General features: G+C 40.2%; 1 protein-coding gene across 1 annotated transcript in view; it reads right to left on the bottom strand.

The window, feature by feature from the left end:
• Positions 1-23,257, bottom strand: part of COL5A2 (collagen type V alpha 2 chain) — a 189,289-nt gene that overhangs the window by 83,672 nt on the left and 82,360 nt on the right. Inside the window, exons 2-8 of the mRNA XM_061608231.1 lie at positions 21,825-22,052; positions 17,349-17,362; positions 14,896-14,928; positions 12,941-12,973; positions 11,312-11,365; positions 4,808-4,915; positions 430-507 (exon numbers count right to left, since the gene is read on the bottom strand). Coding sequence (XP_061464215.1) covers positions 430-507; positions 4,808-4,915; positions 11,312-11,365; positions 12,941-12,973; positions 14,896-14,928; positions 17,349-17,362; positions 21,825-22,052 — 548 coding nt within the window. The remainder of the gene's footprint in view (positions 1-429; positions 508-4,807; positions 4,916-11,311; positions 11,366-12,940; positions 12,974-14,895; positions 14,929-17,348; positions 17,363-21,824; positions 22,053-23,257) is intronic.

Here is a 23,257-nt window from a genome sequence, read left to right as displayed (position 1 = left end):
GGGCTATATGACTGAAGCTGACAGCTTGCATGGCTGAATGTTTATCCATACCATAAGAAAACAGGGATGGACTGAGCAGTCTGTTTCTGACCCATGTCAGTTTCACATGTGCTTACTGTGATTTCAATGAGTTTCCGCTAAGTACGACTTAGTTGGTATCACCCATTGTATCTTAAATAGTTCTTTTGCAGGTATAAGGAACCTTTCACCCTCACTGAACTATTGGCCATGCTTACTGGGGCTGATGGGAATTGTAGTTCAGCAGCCAAAGGGGGGCCAAAGGTTCCCCACACTTGTTCTATTGGATTGTTGTTTTAAAATTCTTCACATTAGCCACTTTGTATTTTTTTGAGTGGAAAAGTGGTACAAAAATCCTGTAATTGATTGATTGATAAATAAATAAATAAATAAATAAATAAATATTCTTACCACAGCACCAGGCATGAATCCCATTTGGCCAGCAAGTCCAGACTTTTCATCCAGGCCTGCCATCTGAGATGTAAATGGCTGCCAACATAAGAAGTTTAACCATTAGACCCAAGGTAAATCCTAGAAGGATATTTCTGCTGTCAAGGCCAGGGGATGGGGGTTATTTACTTTACTTTTATTTTAAGAATAATTTCTGAAAACTTGGCAGATGATAGAGGCTAAACTTTTTCAGCGACAGCTTGAAAATGACTTGGATCAGTAGCGAGTCTCAGTACTTTAAAGCTAATGGCAGCTTTCCCAGTGCTTTCAAAAAGGAATGGGCTTCTCCTGTAGAAACATGTTAGTTACCTTTCAGCTTCCAAGAGGCTTAAAATACTCCATGCACAAAAAAGACAAGTTGTTAGAAGAAGCTCTTTATTAAAAATAAGGAAGAAAACCAGGCACCCGGTACAAAAAATGGGTGGAAGGACAATGGAAGAGGGAAATGGCATTATGCAATGCCTCTCTGATTTGATTCCTCATCTGGCAAATATTTAAAAATGGGGAGGGTGATGGCTGCATGCTTCCCTTTCTCATTACAGTTGCATTTACATTCTTGAACTTACAGTGGAGGTTCTTCTGGATGCTTACTTGGGGTTAAGCTCCATTTAACAGTGGGACTTACTACTGAGTAAACATGTATAGGATTTCACTGCTAATCTAACATTCGTTGGGAACAAAATGTTTACTAGTTTTTTGGTCTCCAGCATTTTTTAAAGTGAGATTTGAAGAGGGCTTCTGACCCTACCACCCATCCTCACAAGTGAATGGAAAGATCCCACTTTCAGATAAATCAGGCACTCACTTAACCCTACTTATCATTTCTATTCAGAATTGTGTAACTCAACACACTGTGATTCCTGTACATTTATCATCAGGCTTCCTGAACCAGGTACTGTCCAGATGTTGTTGGTCTACAACTCCCATCATCCCTGACCATTGGCCATGCTGGTTGGGGCTGATGGGAATTGGAGTCCAACAAATATCTGGAGGGCACCGGGCTGGGGAAGGCTGCATTACATCAATAGTGTATTGAAATCAACAAAAGGATTTCCTTCAGTCTTAGTGACCTTTGGACAGAAGCCTTAGCTTTGTTATATTAAGACTTTTCTTAAAGATCACTGGTTCCTGCTTAAAGGTTTTCTTACAACCAACTGGTATATAAATTTTGTGAAATAAATAAATTCCAAAGTCTGTTAATCATTTGCATTCAGAATTCATTCTCCCATCAATCACATTTCATTTGTTTCCAAAGGCACAGCAAGTTTAATTAAAATGAAAATGTCTTATCCTCTTATTGAGCTTTGGGCTTCAAGAGTTTGAGAAATGAGCATGAATTAAATTATCCCAGGCTCTAGTTATTTTTTAAACTTGCCCTGTTATCTACCAAGCCCATGAGAAGGATAGCCCTGTGCTCTCTCAAAGATGCCACACAAGCAGTGATCAAGAATAATGTCAACCTTAATTAAAAAGGAATAATTTACAATTAAACAAGCACCAATTAAACTTTCTGCAGATCACAAGAGACTGAGGTAAATGTCAATGTATGTAAATATTTAGGGCTGCAATCCTAAAAATGCTTACCAGGGAGTAAGCCCTATTCAATGGGACTTACTTCTGAGAAGAAATGTAAAGGATTGCTCTGTAAATCATTGCTCATTTACACTCACACAAGCATCAGCTCTAATATTGCAAAGATGTTGTCAAACTGACTTTTCTGACTGACACTATGCTCATGAGTGAACCACATCACTCTTTCTAAGTAAAATAGATGGCATAATGGATGCCAGAGAAAAATTCTGCAGTCATAAGGCAACTGGCATTTCAATGTCAGAAATGGTAATCTTCTGAAGTGCACAAGATGCCAGATCACTGGCATGCCCCATACCACTTGTATTTGCATCATCTACCAAGGTCCATGTGCTCACACAAGTTTCAGCCTCCAAAAACTATGAAGACGAATAATAATCAATGTGAGGAAATAGTTGCAGTGATGCCAACGGAATGTGACATTCTGGGTTTCCACTGATCTTGAGTTTCTCCCAATGTTCTACACTGGGATAAGATAAAAAGTAACCAATCATTCATAGCTAGATTTTGACAGGGGGATAGTCCTGCCATGTGGCAAAGGCCTGGACAACATGGCATGTGGTTCACACATTATCTAGCTAGCAAACCTCTGGTGCACTGCCCCCCTTCCACTACACATGTAAGGTAATTGTGTAAAGCACAGCATTTTTGCAATTCTTTTCCCTAATTAAAAAAAGGGTCAGGAAAGTTTACCTAAGTCTGTCTTGCATTTCTATAGACCTCTGTTTAGACCCCTGCCTCATACATTACCTTAGGAGTGTTGTAGAGAGAGAGAGTGGGCATGTTCAAAATAATTTTTATTATCATATAAGCTCTTCTTTTAACCCCCAACAACAAAGTTCTTCTTTCTGGGGAACCTGCATACAGTTCTTGTTCACATGTAAGCAATGCAGGATGGCCAGCAACCCGTTTTGTCAATGTGAGGCACAGATGTGAAGTGGTGGGCTAAGGCCTCCCTCACTATCCTGCTGGTGTCCCAAAGTAACCAGCACTTAAACTACCTTAATGTCCATCTTTTACTTCTGGGATGACAACTAGGGAGTCAGACAGCTCTCATCAAAGAGATCCGATCTAACCCAGACCCGATCTGTTTGTAATTTTTAAGATAGGCCCTTTAAGCTCCACAGCTGACCAATTCAAGCTAAATAACTGTTTTCCTCCATTACCTAATTTGACAAATTAGCTAGGAATTTCCTGGTTTTACCTGAAACAGTCACTGGCATTTAAGCAAAAATCTCAAGATTAATTGTAATTATAAAGTACAACCAGGACGTACAAAATAAAATGCTAAGAGTTAACTAGTGCCCACTGTTGAATCACACATCATTTAATTGATCAAAATAAATATGTAACATAAAATGCCTTTATATGTAGAGTCAACACAAAGCATCAAACGCAAATATGTGCAGTCTGAGGCAACGTCTTACATTGCAGATCATTTTGTTTAGGAGATCTTGATTCACACTGTTAATGTATGTTTATATATTATGAGAATTATGAGTATGATCTGTTTTGCAATTAACAAATAAATGACTTAAGCAGTACTGTTTGGGGGGGTGTAAAAATGAGGTGCTGGTACAATATCTTAATAAAAGTGTCATGGATTCCAGCACAGAATGGCTGCCATGGGCAGCAAAACAAGATGTATGGTACTCCACACTGGTGAGGTCCATCACAAAAAAGCACTGGATTTAAGCAAATAAATCGTACCCAAAATGACATTGAAATTATTGATAAAACATTGATGCGGATGCAAGAGAACCATAGTGTGGGGTGGCCTTTCATGTCCTCTGAGGCAAAGCTGACCATGGAAACCAGGTTTTTTAATTCCTGTCCTGCCCCTTGATCTCAAACAGAAGCAATTTTTTTTATTTAGTTCTGCTAAAAATACAAAAGAATAACTTATTATAGACATGACTATATTCATTATACTGATATTACATATCATATGCATATTGTATGCATATATGCTCCAGGTTTGCTAAAGTAACCAGCACTTAAACAGATAATGTGCAGCGACGCATATAACAGTATAAAAATACTTACACATTAATACATAAAATTATGATGCAGAAATATAGTACCACATGGGTCTTGATACTTTTATACATATTATACATATAATATATGCATTTATGTGTATAATTTTGTGAAGAATTCTGCATATAATTCGCCGGGCTCTTTTTAAAAAATGTAAGAGAAGCTGAGACATAAGGGGGTATTCACTGTGAGAAGCCGTCTAATGCAGGCACAGCTTGATCAGGTTGGAACTTCCAAATTATGTATATAAAATATAAATTCATCTAAAGTTAATTCCTCCTCCATCCCTATCTATCTTTACTCTATGTGAGATTTAGTTGAGGCAATTTCCAGAAGAGTCTTAAAATGAGAAACTGTTCATCCTCCCACTGGGACAAAACTGAACCTTCAGCTATTTCCTAATTCTTTTTAAATCAACCAGTCATCATTAATAACTGAAATAAAATTCTGTATACAATAATATCCAAATTCATTTCCTGAATTCCAGGTGCAATATTTCACATTTTGATTTTGGATGGTTAAAAATCAGCCATGGGCTGAAGAGCGTGTGTTATCAAATAGTGACACTGTATTTCCATCAAAATGTCAAATTAAACTCAAATCTAAAAATTAAAATTTGTTCTTTTCCATTTAATTTGAAAGTTTGAAATCCTGTACAATGCTATCCTGAACTTCTTTTCTTACAGTGTCGCAAACAAAAAGAACTTACTCTGCCTACGCCATCTGGCCCTGTAGAAGGTTGTCCAGGAGGCCCAGGGTCACCAGGTTGTCCAGGTATACCTGGTTCCCCATCCATTCCTGAAGGACCACGTGCACCCTAAAAAGAGAGATAGGATTCATTAATACAGCTACGTACAGAACATAAAACAGGCCAATGAAGTTGACAGTTTATAAGCTACTTCCGACTTTAGATTCAACATGTGTACCACAAATGCAGAAAGTCCTTTTGTTACTGAAGATATCTGTGCAATGAAAGCAATATGGCAATAATTCCAAATGTTACAACCCTCACATGACCAAAGCCATAACCAAACCAAAGCATTTCCAGAAGCCTTAAGACAGGAATTGTAAGATTTGAAATTGCTGTTAAACTAGTAAACTTCTATTTCCGCACAGTTCCCATTCATTTCAACAAAACCTGGCAAAACAACGTACTGGTGGATTGAATGTTTGCACTGATGATCTTTTTAAAAAAAAAAAAAAAGCCAAAAACTTCAAATGGGTGATTATGCCCTTGCTATCAGTCTACCCCAGTAGTTTTTCTCCTAGAAGAATTCTGAATCTACAGATTAAGGTAGCATCCAATTATTTCTGTCTGCTGATGGAATGAATCCATCAATGGAGAGGGCAGAAGGCAATTTTCACCAGTTCTCTCCCCCTTGCAGCCCCTTACACCGCTTCTAAATCTGCGCCATAGGGTTGGGGTATCCTCCAGAACAGATTTAGGAGGGTACTGGGCATGCAGAGGGTGATGCCTCTCTCCCCCATTCCCCAGGCAGATTTTTTTTATCAGTAGTGTTTTCTCTGATAAAAAAGCTTATCCATATAGAATCAAAATTATTCTAGGAGACCGTAGCATTAAAGGATGATCCAAGAACTATTGATCATTGAATGGGAAATTATGTGACACAAATATGTAAAAGATAAAATTTATGAAGATACTGAATTTATCAAATGAGGAAATGCACACAGTGGATTTCATACTACTTGATTATTTAACATTTTTTCCTGAATTTTGTTCTGCTCATGGAATGGAGGCAATCACCAACATAAGAGGAGGGGTAGTGATTTTCTTCAGTTTTCCCTGCAACCTTCTGCATCACCCTCTGCTCTGTTTGAAAGAGTTCCCCAACCCTCTCAAACAGATTGGGGGGGCACAGGATGCTGCAGGAGGAAGCGGCAGAGACTGCCTCCCTTTCTCTCTAGTTTATCAGACATTTCTGCTGGCTCCAAAGCTGTACCACAAGCGGAACAGCAACACTGGACTTTACCCACGCACAGCAGTGTATTTTAATTTATACTGGCACAAATTCAGAGGAGCGTCTTGGGCTCTGTGGGACACCATCTCAGATTTATAACAACATAATTTTACATAATAGCTTCTTTATCTGCACGAGTCATATATTAAAAAGCAAAACAGCCTGTTTGGAAGACAATGGGAAGAAAAGTGTGGATAAAATCTGAAGTGACTCAGTAAGCTCATGCACCTCATGGCCTTGTTCATTTATGATATTGCTCTACCATTTTGACTTTGAATGAGTCACTTAGTAGCTGAATATGTGAGACCAGGAAAAAAATAAATAAGTGCTGTCTAACTGCATCTTCAGTAGGAAGGGATGGCATCTTCATATGAACTACAGCTGTGGTTCCTCCTCACTTTTTTCACCTCATTTTCACCTTGCTTGTAGCACAGGGCCAAGCAAGTTTTATGTTTGGCTGCTGTTGTTGTATAATATAAAAATATTATAAAAAGATTACCCAGGGGTGGAATTCCAACTAAAGAATAAGGTAGGCTTCTGCAGATGTAAAAAGGCACCCAACACGTTATGTCAAATTGTGGCTCCTCAAGGAGCCATCATTCAGCATTGAGTATCCAGGCTAACAGGCAAGCCAAATAAACATAAAAACAAAATTAAATCTGTGGTGTTCTGGAGTTTGCAGTAGCAGGTGTGCGTATCATGTTTTCATTGAAATGAAATTAAACAATTAATTGCTAAACAGTCCTTTTGTTTTCTGTTAACACAAGTAAAAGGTTAAATTCTGAAACTCCAAAATAATAAAAACTTGGTAGACTGGGGGCTGAGGCCCACCCTTTAAAATAAAGTAGGTAAGTGGGCCCCTCTGCTTTTTAACCCGAATTGATTGCTTTGCTGTATCTTTCAGAATGATTTTGCCACAGAGATTGGCAACTTGTGACTGATATTGGTTGGGCCAGCATATTACATCTATGGATGGGGGAGAAATTCGATTCAGTTTGCATTTAAAGTCGAATCTATCACACTTTCACACTTTCTGTGAATTCACACTTTCTGAAACAAAATGAGAACCGAAACACAGCCATCCTTTAAAATTCACATTAATGAGAATTTTGCAATGCAGTTCTCCAACCAACCAATGTTTACAAAAATATACATAAGGGGAAGGTGTGCATAAAAATGAATATATTTGTGGAAAATGCATTATATTAGGATAAATTGCTTGCAAAAATATGTACATTAGTCAAAACTGCATATAAACTGTGTTCATTAGGAGAAATTCATACTAAAATGCTTTAGAATTTCCATGAGGCTTTTTTTATTTAAAAATTTGCAGATTGCTGCAGAAAGATGGAGAACTGAATTTAAGATTGGAAAAATGAGAAACAGAGAACTAAAACTGACAGCTCCTCCCATCCCTAATTACACCACAGCCAATATTAGCCAAGCTACAGATGAATATGGAAACACATTAGAGCTCTGTTCATACAAACACATCTGTGGATATAAATGGGGGACAGAAGTTGGTTCACTCCTAGTGGGCCATATCCCCTGACCTCTACACATTCATCCAGAAAATCAGAACAAAGCTTATATACAGGTTTTCTATGCATAATCAGGAACCCTGTGTAAGCTATGCTGTTCTGACCTTCTGATGTTCCAGTAACTGACCGGGGATGGAACAAGGTGGTGCTCCCCTACCCTCCACATCTTCATCATATACACAGATATTGGGTTTTTGGAGGCAGTTGAAGACATGGCTTTTTGTACAGTCAGATGAATGAACATGCCACAGTTAGGTGGCTAAGGGGGTGGTCTGATTTTTGGGGTCTTATGTGAACAGTATTTTTATTATGTACCTGTTGATTTTTATTTTGATGTTGTTTTTGTATTTTTATTCCTTTGTATGTCGCCTAGAGTGACAGGTTGTCCTGCCAGATAGGCGTCGAATAAATTTTAGATAATAATAATAATAATATTGTGGTGTGAAATAAGGCTTAGGTGTGACCTCATGGCCAGAACATTTGGTGTTAGTCTTCTCTGAACAATGTTACATCTCTTAAAAGCTTTTCAAGTGGGCTTATTTAAAGAACAGGCTGCACAGTATTTCCTTATGACCATAGGGGTGTTTATACATTACATTCACTTAATATACAGTTTGTGTCCTTGTGTACACAATTGAGGTGTACAAATTAACAAGTGTACACTCTTTCACACAAACACTATTACATGTAAAGAGACAACTTGTGCTTGTATTCAGTTTAATGTGCGAACGTGCCTCAATACTTTACAGTTCAGGATAATATCACAATGTATAAAGTTGAACATCATACTATGGAGTTAAGACTTTAAAGTGAAGAATAATGTATTTTTGCTGCATTGATGGATCAATACCTTAAAATATAAAGAGATTTTTAAAATGAGTATTAGCTAGACGTTAGCCATGCTGCTTCTTATGTCAACTTCTCCCATAATGCAATGCATATTTATAACTGAGTAGATGCTTAAGGAGAGCCACTAGATGGCACTAAAACACACTGCTATTCTTGTACTACTTCCTCATTAACTCATTGCCTAAAATAAATTTGAGAAACATTTGTAAGTGTCTTCAGCCAAGGAACTGGATGGTTCATTCAAATAAATATGTGACACTGAACACATGCGCACTTATACACACTGTATCTTGGTCCTCATTCCTCCTTTAGAATTGCAGCTCATAAAAATACAACCACAACTGGCAAAATTCCCATTCTATGCAGCTCTGAAAGGTACGTTAGCCTTCTCGAGGTCCAGACTGTAGACTTAGCAATCCTATGTCCCCTTGTTTCCTGGCCTACAGTCCCCAGTCTACCAACTCTCCCTTGCCTGCTTCCTTCCTGCCTATACTACACATTCCCTCCTGATTGTAGGTCCTATGGGGTTGTGTCCCATTCCTACTTTTCTTCTTGCCACCTAGTTTCAACTTCACCTCTCTATTACCCATTGTTTCCTCAGGACTCATCTTTTCAAGTCACTGCTTCTTTGTCCAGCTTCTTTTAGGCATCATGTTTATTAGTCAGCTTCCCTAACACTCTCGTCTCCCCTTTCTCCCCCTTACAGCTTGCACCACCATCATGACCTTAAGCGCTGTGAGGTTTCTTCAGAACCTTGTCCTTCATTAACTCCTTCCCTAACTTTTCTGCCCTTTTGATCAAGCCTCCTTCTCCTCCTCTTTCCTCAGGCTACTGCTCTCCTAGGCCATTGTTTACTCTGTACCTCTCCTTCAGACAGCATGCCTCTGAACTCAATCCCCCATACCTTTCCTAGTTTTGTCCATATCCCAGTCGCCCTGCCCTGCAAAGCTACACCTGTCTCAAATAGGGGTAGCCAAATTGCTGTCTGTAAATGTTGTTGGACTACAACTCCCATCAGCCTCAGCCAGCATGGTCAATGATCAGGGATGTTGGGAGCTGTCATCCATCTGGCAGGTACCTCATTGATTATCTTGGGAGAGATTTTAAAACGAGACAGCTCTAGCCATGATGCAGCCAACTTCCTCCCAGCTCTTACTGAAGCTGGACTGCAAACATTCTGAGAGCTTCTTTCCCTGGATAACTGGAATGTTTGTAACGTGAACATTCCATATCATCACATTAACTTTTTCTGATTTGTGTCAGGCACTTATGTACCATGAAACAATACAGAAATGCACACTTTCAACTGTAAAAAATACACATTTTCTACTGCTTCCTCTCTCTTGACAAATTTTCAGACACCTTAATAATCCATTTTTGTCTTGTACATTGTCAGTATGGAGGAGATGGCAGAAGTGACTGTCCCTGGCAATTTCTTCTCTTCTTCCCATAGTACATAATCCCTCCTATTATTTTATGGGCTGAGAGGCTTTGTGAAAAATATTGCAGAATAGAAATATTTGTCAGCTACAGGATTCCCCCCCCCAAGGAATTCCTCTGTCAGAAGTACAAATTCAGGAGGTCCTAAGAGGAAATATGGTGACATGGCTGGATATTCAGAAACTTCATTATTTGATTTCTGATAAGATGCAAAGAGATCGCACTTACAAACCTCTTACAAGGGTATAGATTCTCACATCTACTCTCTCTTATTGGGGTTGAAGGTTTCTTCAACCTCAATATTAAAACTTTGTGAGAGGCTGATATAGGTGTGGAAATAGACCAAGGGACCTGAATTCTATCTGGACTACTAAACTACTTGTATCATTGTCAGCATATATTAAGAGAATTCATTAAAGACATTACACAGGTGGCATTATACACCTGTGAGAATGGCTCATATCATGTATACAACAAATCAGGTTTGTTGGCGCCAATGTGGGGAGAAGGGCACCTATTTTCATTTATGGTGGACTTGCCTAGTTGTGGCAGCCTTTGGGGGATTAAGGATGCACATGATATTGAACAAATGGGATAAAAAAGATATTTTTATTCCTGTATCAGAAAACCTCACACATCATCTGAAAGTTCAGAGAGATAAAGCTAATCTAGAAGACTTTGCTGCAATTTGGTGGCCCTTTGTTTCTCATATGACAGAGCAAACTCACCACTCTTGGATTCCACAACACTGTGAATTTATTTAGAATTATATGCAAGCATTTCTTCTCAGCTCCTCCCCTCAAGTGATTCTTACAATGTAATTTCATTCATTTTACCCTATCCCCTCCATGTTTAGCATTTTATAGATGAAAGACAATGTATCTACTAAATGGACTTAATATTCTTTTATTGGACTTCATTTACTCTTGCTATGGTAAATGAAGGACCCTCCGTGGCACAGAGTGGTAAGCAGCAGTAACGCTGCTGAAGCTCTGCTCACAGCCGGAGTTCGATTCCAACGGAAGGAGGAAGTCGAATCTCTGGTAAAAGGGGTCGAGGTCCACTCAGCCTTCCATCCATCCGTGGTCGGTAAAATGAGTACCCGGCATATGCTGGGGGGGGGGGGTAAAGAAAGGCCGGGGAAGGAACTGGCAATCCCACCCCATATATACGGTCTGCCTAGTAAACGTCACAAGACGTCACCCTAAGAGTAGGAAACGACTCGCACTATAAGTGCGGCGACACCATTACCTTTACGGTAAATGAACATAAAAAAATGTTATGGACTTTGTATTGATTTGAATGTATCAATAAAGATTTAAAAATAAAACCTTTTCACCACCTGCAAATGGACAGCACATAATGTATTAAATTAGATTCTTTAAAGAATGTTTAATAACTTACAGGTCTTCCTTTTGGTCCTCTATCTCCTCTTGGTCCTTGTGATCCTGGAGGCCCCTAGACCAACAATTAGAGCCATTATAGACGCATACACTGTTTTGAAATAACAGGAGTAATAATGGCAGCACCGTTTGAAAATTAAATTTAAATAATTATTTGTTTCCCAAAATGTGGATTGATTCTCTTGTTAAAGTCGAAGCCGCTTACATTTAGCTCTGTGCATTTTGGTATTCTACCTGACTGCATTGCCATCGTGGTTTTCAGATTGCTGCAGGGAACCCTTGGGGCTCCTTGACAGCTTCTCAGGAGTTGATCAGGGAGAATATTGGCAACGGCAGATAAGCTTGCCCAGCACTACTTGTGCTGCAATACGGAACCACCGGAGAACGTTGGGTATATTCCACATCTTGTTCTCAGTATACAGGACAGCAGTAAATCCCAACAAAGCTCGTCAGCACCTCACATGAAATGATATTGTGCCATAGAATCTGCTCCAGAATCTTGAATTCTGTGGCACATGCACAGTAGTTCCTTGGCAAAGAAGTCAGGATAGAAAGTTCTCTCTGAGAGCAGACTGCTTAGAAACCACTTCCATAAACTATGACCTATCCTCACTTAGAAAGATCATTGAGACATTTCTTTTTTTAAAAAAAAAAAAAAGCAGAATTTCCCAAAGATCACCGGTTCTGCATCACATGGGAACAAAATGCCAGCACCCCAAAATGAAGTTTTCAAATGTTGTAGAACAAATTCATAGGCCCTGCTGGATCAGGCCAAAGACCCATCTACTGATGCATCCTGTTCTCACAGTGGCCAACCAGATGCCCACAGGAAGCCCACAAGCAGCCAACCAGATGCTTATGGGAAGCCAGCTGCCTATGGGAAGTAGTATATCAATGCTTATGTACCAAGGAAAACTGCATGCAGAAATGCATACAAATTACCAATTTGCCATTGTAGAAGAGCTTGGTTATTGCGAAAGGTAAAAGAGTCACCATTTTGAGCTGTCTTCCATAGTTTTAATTTTTGCATGCTCACTGAAAGCTATTTTTCCCCAAAGTCTGGATCTGAGATCTTCCACTGCCACTGAAGGTGAGACTAAATATTACATGCAGATGAGTACAATGAAACCCAGACAGCAGCTGTTGTTAGAGAAAAGCCATTTCAGGAAGGAGCAATATGGAGCGCAGAAGCATGGGGTAAAAATAGAGGGCTTTACTCTTTTCCCCCACCTGCCACTCTTCTGCTGTAATTCCTCACTCTATCTCTACCCCATGTTCGCAATGCAAACACCCACATGTGTCTGCAAAAGTAAACATGCACTTGGGACCCTATGGGCGCAGAAAAGCACAGAAAAAGCAAAGTGTTTCCTAAATATTATATGCAAAGTTTAAATTCAAGGAAGAGCAATAGGAAATGAAGAGAAATTGGGAAATTTATACAAAAGACTTTATGCACAACCGCCAGTAAGAATCACATGAATAAGATCTATAACATGGGTATTCACCATGCAGTAGAAGGAGGATGCAATATCCAGCTGGGAAAGGAAGAGATCAAAACAGCTGCCAGAGATAAGAAAGTGGGAGAATATTCAGGGTTCTTTAAAGAATATTGAAGTAAGTGATCACTTACAGATGGTCCAGGCCGTCCTCTTATACCTGTAACCTACAGAAAGAGAACAAATCAGCTTTACCAGCACACCGGCATTTGGGAATGTGTATCATCTATTGTAGGGTAATGTGCCTCATGATTATCTTCAAGAATTTCTCTCTCTTTCTGACAGATTCTGTTAACATTTCCACAGATTTTCTGCAGAAGTAGCAAGAGTGGGGAAAGGAAAATTAAATACTACCAGTAAAAAGCTGTGGCAATTGCGGTCTTTTAGGTAACTATTTATTTTCACTTTCCACATCTCCTTTACACAGACATACATTTCTCACTCAATCCACAACACATACATATCAGTCAGATCTGCTCACTTTTTTGGGGGTCCCTTGGGCACAATACCCTCAAGGCTCCCCTCCCCATCATCATGATCATCAGTGTTGCTACCCTTTCTTTCTGGGCTCAAATTGTGCCACCAAGTTGCGCCATCATAGTTTCTCTTTGCTTCTGTCATTGCCCAAATGCTTAGTGGGCACAGGTGAACAGACAGTGCCAGCGAGGAGGAAGGAGAGTTAGGCCAAAGCATGGGCCTCAGCAGATGCCCAATGATGCTGATCCCTGACACCACTCAATCAGCTTATTCCTTATGCCTGGATTCTCCTAAAGCAAAAGGATGCTCTTGGGAGTCTTGAAGTCTTCCAGATGGGAGGCTATTTGCACATTATTATTCTTTTCTATTTCTTTTTTTAGGTGTACATTTAAACACTTTAAGGACAAATCGAAATGTAAAGCTGAAAATGTGGCAGGAGGCATTTTACTATACATCATACAAGTACAATTGTGAGATAACAGCGATTAGCTGTAGCCCACTATCAACTCTCTTCTCAGTTGGTGGTAACAAACCCAGGCTCGCTATCTAGTGTTTGGAACAGTTCTAACACTGAATTCTGCAGGAACAGAGAGCTCCCTGTGCTAAATAGCATGAGGAGAATGGAAGGACAAAAGTAAATGACACACTCATAAGTATATATACTTCTCCACATGCTGGAGGTCTTCTCCAAGCCTCTGCCATTATCTAAGTCTTTTCTCCCTACTCTTCTCCCAGAATAGAACTACTACCACACCCCTGCAACCTCACAGGAATAGCAAGGATGATACATTTAAGAGTAGATGTATTCCGCTCTGAGAACAGCACAGCGCACAAAACTAATGCAAGCTATCTGCACAAGGCTTTTTCATTCTGAAGAATTTCTTCCTAACAAATCTATAAAATCATCACACTATTTTGAATCAATTACTGAATACTATTCATCGTGGGCAACTTCTAGCATTGCACAAATGGGCTTCTGCCCATACAACAGGACTTCCTCTTTCTCTCCTATCCCGTACATTACCCTACACCTCCCCAAATCTGTTCCAGAAGGTCTCCCAACACTTCCAAACAGATTCTGAGGGTACATGTGGAGATGGGGGGAGGGGGAACCCATTTTGTCAACAATATCTGTTCCACTAGCAAACTCTGTTGGATTTCAGCCCATATCTATACACCACGTGCGCACACACACATACCATGTACGCACACACACATACCATGTACGCACACACACGGGTAAAAATCATGCAATTTCCACATTTTTACAGTGTACACTGTTACATGGCCAGTTACTGATAACTGTATGCTGTTATCTGAACAACTGTTATTATTTAATTGTAACCTACCTTCAGGGGTGGGCACGTGGGAGGAATATAAGTTGGAATGAACATGCTTTTAATAAATTGGTTTACATACTATGGGTTGTATACAACTAAGTCCTGCTCAGAGCAGATCCACTGAAATTAATGATCCTAAGTTTAGTCATGTTTATTAACTTCAATGGGTCTACTCTGAGTAGGGCTAGCATTGGATACCACTCTGTATCCTATAAAAAGTGGTTGTCAGCGAAAAGAAAAACAGAAACAAAAGAAACCCAACAACAACTTACCACTGGCACAACTCCAGGTTCTCCTTTTTGACCCTGTAGGATAGGGAAAAAAAGTTATCTCTGACAGCAGAATATTGACGAAGATTGCTCTAGGTGTTTTTCAGCACTCCACATTTCATATAAAACACATGGTGACACTGCACAAGAGCAAAAAAAAGTGTGTGTGGGGGTCCTGGATTGTTAGAAAACCTTCATATATCTTTCAGCATTAAAGGCAGTGCTAAATCAGTGCTAGGCTCCTTTAGCCCAGCAGTGCCGTTTCCTATTGTCTGATCATGGATATGGGTGGGAAAAGCTGAGCTGCAAGAGAACACTGACTTCTGGTAGGGGCAGCAGACTTCCGGGGCAGACATTCTAATTCTTATCTTTCTCCCCTTCAAAAACAATCCATCTGTGCTCCAGAAAGAGCACACAGCCTACAGGGGAAAAGAACCTCTTTTACATGTATCTTTACTAGCACAGTTTCAGCTGGTGAGGAACCTGGTGCCCCCCCCCAGATGTTGCTGGACCTCGACTCCCATCATCCCCAGCCAGCATGGCCAGTGGTCAGGGATGATAGAAGTCAGAGTCAAGCGTCTGGAGGGCTATTGGTTTCCCACTCCTGACTCAGGACCTGGGTATCTAAGGTCCCATATATGCCTTTCCTGCATATATCTACCCATGCATTGAGATCATCATTGGGGCTTCCTCCAGATCCCCTGCCCCCATTCTCTCAGGTCAGTGGAGGAAAAAGAGAAATAGAGAGAACCAAAATGGACAGATCTTTCCATCCCTAGTTACATGTATATTTCCTGAAATTATTTGATAGAGTACTTTGAGGCTGCAATTCTCTATATACATTTTCAAGACCCATTGAACAAATTGGGATGTATTTCTAAGTAAGCATGCACAGGATTGCACTGCACAGGTTATATTTCTATGATCACAGAAGGTAAGGTTATCATTCAACATGAAGAAAACTAGAGACAGGTGTTTGTTGAAAAGGAACTATCATAATCCCCCCCTCCCCACCACAATCCTTTTGGACTGAGTTGTTCCAGTGAAATGTTTTGGGCCTCCTAAATAAACACAATGAACTGTTTTTTAAAATAGGACAAATCTAGAGACTGGTGGAAGGGACTTCACCGTTGCGGCACCCCATCTTTGTAATGCCCTTCCCAGGGATGTCCGCTTATTTTCTTCCAGCACCAGGTGACGATTTGTTTTAATTCTCAGGCCTTTTAAGTATCAGCTGAACATGGTTTTTATTCTGCTCTGTAATGCTCACTTTATATGACTGCTCCTGCTTTTTATTATGTTGATATGATGTGCTGGTACATCATTTTAACTGTTTTATTATTAACTGCCTTGAAAATACTTACTGAAGGATGGGATGTACATTTCCTACACCAGCACATAAAATAAAAATGAATGCTGTCACGTGGTCTGGGTATGTGTAAAGACTTATGCCCATGTGCTGTGATTTCCTGGTGTGTTTACAGACACACATGCAACAGACCTCCCAAAGGTCTGATGCTGCACTATGACTGCAATAGTACATCATATTTCTACTAGCACCAGAAAAACTTGCATCACAGGGTTGGGGTTTTCTTCCCCCTTCACTTGTTCTGCCTAGTCCTAGTATCTACCTAATGCCGGAAAGATTCTGGCAGTTTTCAAACATTTGCTCTTGCACATTAATTAATTTGTGAGAGAAGTGGTGTTTATGGTTCCTTGAAGTTTCTTGAAATTATGTAACTGTAAAGTTGACAATGAGGACATTGAACTTGTCAAGGATTATCAATACCTTGGCACAGGCATTTACCAAAATGGAGACAATAGTCAAGAAATCAGAAGAAGGCTATAACAGAACTAGAAAAGGGCCTCAAATGCAAAGATGTATCACTGAACACTAAAGTCAGGATCATTCAGACCATGGTATTCCAGATCTCTATGTATGGATGTGAAAGTTGGACAGTGAAAAAAGCGGATAGGAGAAAAATCAACTCATTTGAAATGTGGTGTTGGAGGAGAGCTTTGTGCATACTATGGACTGCGAAAAAAATAAAGAATTGGGTGTTAGAACAAATTAAACCAGAACTATCACTAGAAGCTAAAATGATGAAACTGAGGTTATCATACTTTGGACACATCATGAGAAGACAGGATTCACTAGAAAAGACAATAATGCTGGGAAAAACAGAAGGGAGTAGAAAAAGAGGAAGGCCAAACAAGAGATGGATTGATTCCATAAAGGAAGCCACAGACATGAATTTACAAGTTCTGAACAGGGTGGTTCACGACAGATGCTGTTGGAGGTCGGTGATTCATAAGGTCGCCATAAGTCATAGTCGACTTGAAGGCACATAACAACAACAACAAATCATCATGACGCTTTGCAACCAGGCCCAATAAAGGATGGAGGTTTATTTAATGGATTAACAGAGGGAACTAAATAAAAATAATAAGCTTACCTTCCGTCCTCTACCTGGAAAAAGGAAAACAAGACAATATAAATTAGTACAGTTGGCTTCCCAACACTTGTACACACAGTGATTTCCACACCTAAAGTTATGAGCTACATGAACCCTATTCAGGCATTCAGAACATGACTTTACTAAACATGCAGTCAGGTGATGGAAGCTGCTAGCATGCTTGTGCACGTTCTTCCCCCGTCATGTGTTTTGTAAAGTCAAATTCTGAACACCCAGCATTTATAATATTTGATATTATACTCATTACTCATACAGGCTACAGAATCTTCTTTATGTGTGTGATCTATCATTTGAGCACACACAGAGAACAGTATGCCATAGGAGTTAGAACAAAAAGTGCTCAACATCAGTGTTCATATTGTTTAGGGCCTAACTACATGTTACATTGTCTGGCTTGCAGTCTGAGAATCATAGAATACGAGAGTTGGAAAGAGCCTATAAGGCCATTGAGTTCAACTCCCTGCTCAATGCAGGAATCCAACTTAAGGCATACCTGACAGGTGTTTGTCCAGCTAACTCTTGAGTGTCTCCAGTACTGGAGAGCCTACCACCTCACTAGGTAATTCGTTCCATTGTTGTTCTGCACTAACAGTTAGGAAGTTTTTCCTGATGTTCAGTTGAAATCTGGCTTCCTGAAACTTGAGCCCATTATTCTGTGTCCTGCACTATGTCCTGGGATGATTGAGAAGAGATCCTGGTCCTCCTCTGTGTGACAACCTTTCAAGTACTTGAATATGTCAGGGAATTCTTTTAAATTATTTGATCCTAGGTGCAGGGGTGGATTTCCATTGGGACTGCAGTACACAAAATGAAGTTTTAACCCTTCCCTTCCCAGTCACAAGCCCAATAAAAATGCTGCGCTGCAATTGGTAAAAGGAAAAGAAAGCTCTCATTGATGGATTACAATATGAATTTGTCCTCTGAAGGAGAGAGATTCTGACATTCTCTGGCTAGATGCTACTGATTGGGCTGAATGGTACTGATAGAAAAGGGAAGAACAGAGACAGAAGACTAGGGATGTAAGAAGGCAGCAATTTCCATTCTGACCCGTCTTCATCACAATCAATGCTGTTTCTCTTCCACTGCAGTTCAGTTTCCACCATATACTACAGTATTCATCTCACTACTATTCATAATTTAGTGTACAGATGATTAATTTTATCAGTTACATAAATATGTGCTTTATGAATGAGGGGAAATTGCTTAAGGCATCATGTGGGCAGAGATACTTTCTATTTCAGGAATGCAGAATTTTATTTTGCTTATTTCACAGATGAACTTTCATTTATTCAGTAAATAAAACTGTTCTCCACCAATCCTCACTCAGAGCACAATCCAATGTATGTTTACTTACAGGTAAGTCCCACTGTGTTCAGTATGGCTTACTTCCAAGTAAGCGGCCACAGGACTGCATATTTAATCTAACATTTGCTGATCCTTGAAAGCAGGGCCAGCAGCAGAATGTATGGCCCTTGGGCACCAGACTACTATGGACCCCTGCTCCCACCCATGGGCTTTTTATACAGCTGGTCATGCCACCTCTTGTGTCAGAGCATCAGCACACATGCCTGCCGTCATCCAAGATGGCAGTGGGAACATCAACATACCCTCACCTCCATCTTGGGTGATGGCAGGCAATGCAAGAGGTGGAGCAACCAGGCATATTTAAGCATGTGCCAGCTGTGTGTGCCCACGGGAGTAGTGTTGCTTGGGAGAGTGGAGCTCCCACTCTACGAGCCGCACCACCATTTGGTTGTGCCCTGCGACCTGATGCTGGCAGGGATCATGGAGCAGGAGCACACAGGGTCCCTCAGCCAGTGTCCCACCTGGCAGCCTGCAGGCACCAGGCCTGCTCTAAAGCTTCCTTTGATGTAGATAATTTGCATTTATATTTAACTGTTTTATTACATGCAATCAAAAGTTGGACAGCAAGCACAAATAATTCAAAAAATATTTTTCTAAATACTGTCCTATCATCATTTTTATCTGACTTCACAACAACTACAGCTGGCTAGCAGAATATGTTTCATCAATCACTTCTAATATGCATACTGATTTTTAGCAAATGGCCAGTTGTGAAGTCAAACCCTAACATAAAAATAAATTCTTCGATGGGACATAGACTAGCATATCTAAAGCATTCAAGCAGTCTGCAGCTTTGATATCATCTTCTTTCTGCTTGTGTGAATGAAATACTCAGCCTTTGGCCTAAAAGCTCCTAAATGCACTCCAGACATGTACCATCCATCTGCTTATTCAAGCATGCCATATCTTGTTAATATGACAACAGCCAGCTGCACATCTTGTGTTCACACTCCAAGTCATCAACAGTAATCTAAAAGCTGAATTAATATATATTCTTTTTTAGAACACTTTTTCAGAAGTCACCATACTCTGCAGTAAAATTACTCAGCACATGTCAAACATGCTTAAGCAGAGACTGGCTTGCTTCCAGCATAAAGGAAGGTCAGAAATTCAAAGATTTCCTTCCACTATAGGTTCCTCCTTTGACAATGAGTGAAAAATCCAGTTTATATTTCTTTTGACATACAAAGGAAATGAACTATTTCAAGACAACTGCAGTTTAAAAGTTCAACAAACCTTTCCTGTTTAAAAACACAAATTGTATGGTTTGAATTTTGGAAGAAAATAGCATTGGTTTAGTCTAACTGTTGGCAGTTTTGTTTTTCAATCTTGACAGTGGAAAAAAGAGTTTTAAATATATATTGTGCCACAGTTCTCTAGCTGAGCCAGGTCTATACCTACTGCAAATGATTACATGTTTAGGAGGGGGGATGAGGGGGCAGGAGACTAGATTCAGTCCGCCCACTCCCCAATAGCAGATGCCATGGTGGATCATTGCCACTCTCTGACCTCCCAATAGCTGAGTCGTTATTCCTTACAAGGAGGGTGAGGGAATGGTAGGGAGGAGGTTGGCATGGTGCAAAACCACAAAGAGGAGCATCGGATTGACTCTGCCAGTGCACTTGCATTGCGTCGATGTCCCTGCTGCCTCACCCCTCTACTTCCCAGTAAACAGCAGCAACTCAGCTGCCAGGAGGTCATTGTCCCACCATGCTATCTGCTACTGCCACTCTCCCCACTGAACAAATGACTGCCGCTCCTGCCAGTAGTCTGACTAGAATCCATTCACACTAGAATTCTTAAACTGCTGAGGCGCTGCTTCTCTATAACTGGCTGAAAATTGAATTAAAATTATGTGCTAAATTATCTAACAATGCCTTCCCCCAACATCAAGGCCCTTCTTTAATGTTTATTCAGGAGTAAGTCTCATTCAATAGAAGTTATTTCAATGTTAATTAAACATTTCTTGATTGCAGGTCCTGACCTTGCTCTTTCCTGATGATCACAGCTGAGGGATTAGTAAAGAATAGCCTTGTAATTGTCCTTGAATAGCCTTTCATAATTTCCCATTGTCAGTTTCTGTTTCTATCGGGGGGGGGGGGGAGAGCAAAGCTTTGATTGCTGGTTTCCTTCATTTGTATACCAAAACAGTACCAGTTTGCTTTACAATATGAAAATTAAAAAATGTAACTACAATATGACAGTAATATCATTTGGATCCCCATAAAGAGTGAATTGAACAATGGATGGCAATTCGGGGGGGGGTACTATGGAAGCAATGCAAGACAGTGCACACAGGTCCAGCTGCTAGAGCAGAATGGTGGAGAGGATAGGCACAATGGAGACTGGTGGCTCCAATATCAGTGGGGCAGTGAATCCACTCTGGATTTTAGTCCGAACTTTCAAGAAGCTAGAACTTTCAAGAGGTACTGAACCTATTTTGGCCATATGCTACCCTATGCATCCTCCTCCCATATTCACACATAACCTGTGGTGCATGGCCATATCTCCACCTAGGTCTGCTTGAGGGATTTGATCTTTGTGAACTTTAGTATGAATCGACATGATCCACACACCTCAGACTAATGTGCAGATCAAAACTTAATTATCCCTTAGCTTTTGCACTTCCTGAAGGTTCTGACACCATTCTCAGCTTAAAAGAACACAATGTATATAAAGACATATTCTGAGGGGGGAAACAGATCCATCTAGAAATGGATTTTCTGAGAGAAAATATATTTTAAAATACGTATTTAAATATTTAATTGGGAGGTTTGTCCAGTTGGTTTTGTTTTTTAAAAAATCACCAATTAATACAGAAACAGGACAAAATGGAGTTGTAAGTGAACAAATGTGAAACTGACATGAGCTAGAAATAGGGTTTGTCCATCTCTATATGCAGTCAGTTAACTTGGTCTCCTCTTTTCCATTTTTGTAGGGGGAAAGACTGCATGAATCATGAATGCATATAGCTGTACCACTACTTATGTTATGAGCATTATAGGTGTGGTTGTGATGCACAAGTGTCCATCTCCTGTACTACATTGATTCAGGCAATTGTGTAAGCCTAGGTGAGGCAAGCAGTCTTACCAATAGCCCCTTCAAAACCATTTCGGGCTGTGTTTGGGCACACAGGACAGCACTCTCCAGGAGGAACCTGTGGACTTTCACATTCCAGCATGTCATGACATTGGATCTCATCACAAAGAATGGCTCCATTGTCACAGACACAAATCTGGCATGGTAATGGTTTCCAGATATCTCTGTTCAGATACAACTGGCCATTCTGCGTGCAGGCAACCTCTTCAGCATCTAGTTCTACAAGAAAAAAGAACAGAAGGCAATGTAAGTGGCTTCATTTTACTATTATTTATTTATTTATAGAGCACCATCAATGTGCATGGCACTGTACAGAAAAAAAATAAATGAATAAAAGCTAATAAAAACACATGCCTACTACACACAAGAAAGAGTTTGCAACAAAATGAACACCTCTCCTGAGTTTCATGCACTTCTTCACAGAACGGTTGGCCATGTTTGCACATAACACAAAATGTGCACATGCTGGAATGAATCCAGGCTTCCTGTTACATATGAACCGTGAGTCGTGGTTTATAACAAACTCTGGTTAAACAAGCCAACTTCATGACCCATAAGCCATGACTAGATTTTGTGGTAAATCATATGCAATGGAAATTTGGGATTCTGAGAAAGTGAAGTTCAATGTCAGGAAAGTCCTGCTGATGTGGAAGGAGAGGGGAACATGCAAGCCCAAGGCTTTGCTCAGGTTAACCCTTTCATGCATGTAATACTAAAACATGGTTTAACATTATGTGAAAATGAAGGACCTGCGCGGTATTCAGCACTAGTCCTACTTGGAATAGACTCATTAAAGTTAATGAGCATGCCTAATTTAGGTTCACTGGATCTACTCTGAGTAAGACTTACTTGAATATAACCCATTGACACAACTGTCCAAATTTTTATCAGCAGCAGCAGCAACATTATTATTTATTAGATTTATGAGTCACTTATTAAGCAAAGGTCTCCAAGCGACTTTCCACATTGTTAAAAACCAAAATAAATATATCATACCATAAAACAAAATAATAAAACTACCACTCCTATATAGCCACAGAAAGCTTTGGCAGCGTACTAATATAAACACCATTAGTCTATCAAACACCGGGGAGGGGCGAGTCTTCACCTGGCACCAAAAAGATGTCAATGAAAGCATCAGGCAGATCTCACTGGGGAACATATTCCTCAGAAAAGGAGCCACAACTGAAAAGGTCCTCTCCCTTGTCAGCACCCTCCAAGCCTCCCTCTGAGGGAGGACCTGTAGAAGGCTTCAGAAGATCTAAGAGTCAGGCAGGTTCATATCAGGAGAGGCATTCCAGAAGGCACCCCATGGAAAGCACATTGCAATAATCCAACCTTGAGTTTACCAAAGCATAGATTACTGTTATCCCTGTCCAGCCAGGGTCACAGTTGGACCATCAGCCTAAGGTGATGGAAAGCGC

This window comes from Rhineura floridana, chromosome 2 (assembly GCF_030035675.1).
Source record: "Rhineura floridana isolate rRhiFlo1 chromosome 2, rRhiFlo1.hap2, whole genome shotgun sequence".
Lineage (NCBI taxonomy): Eukaryota > Metazoa > Chordata > Lepidosauria > Squamata > Rhineuridae > Rhineura > Rhineura floridana.
The sequence above is the reverse complement of the archived record's forward strand: the minus strand, read 5'-3'. Positions and strand labels throughout refer to the sequence as shown.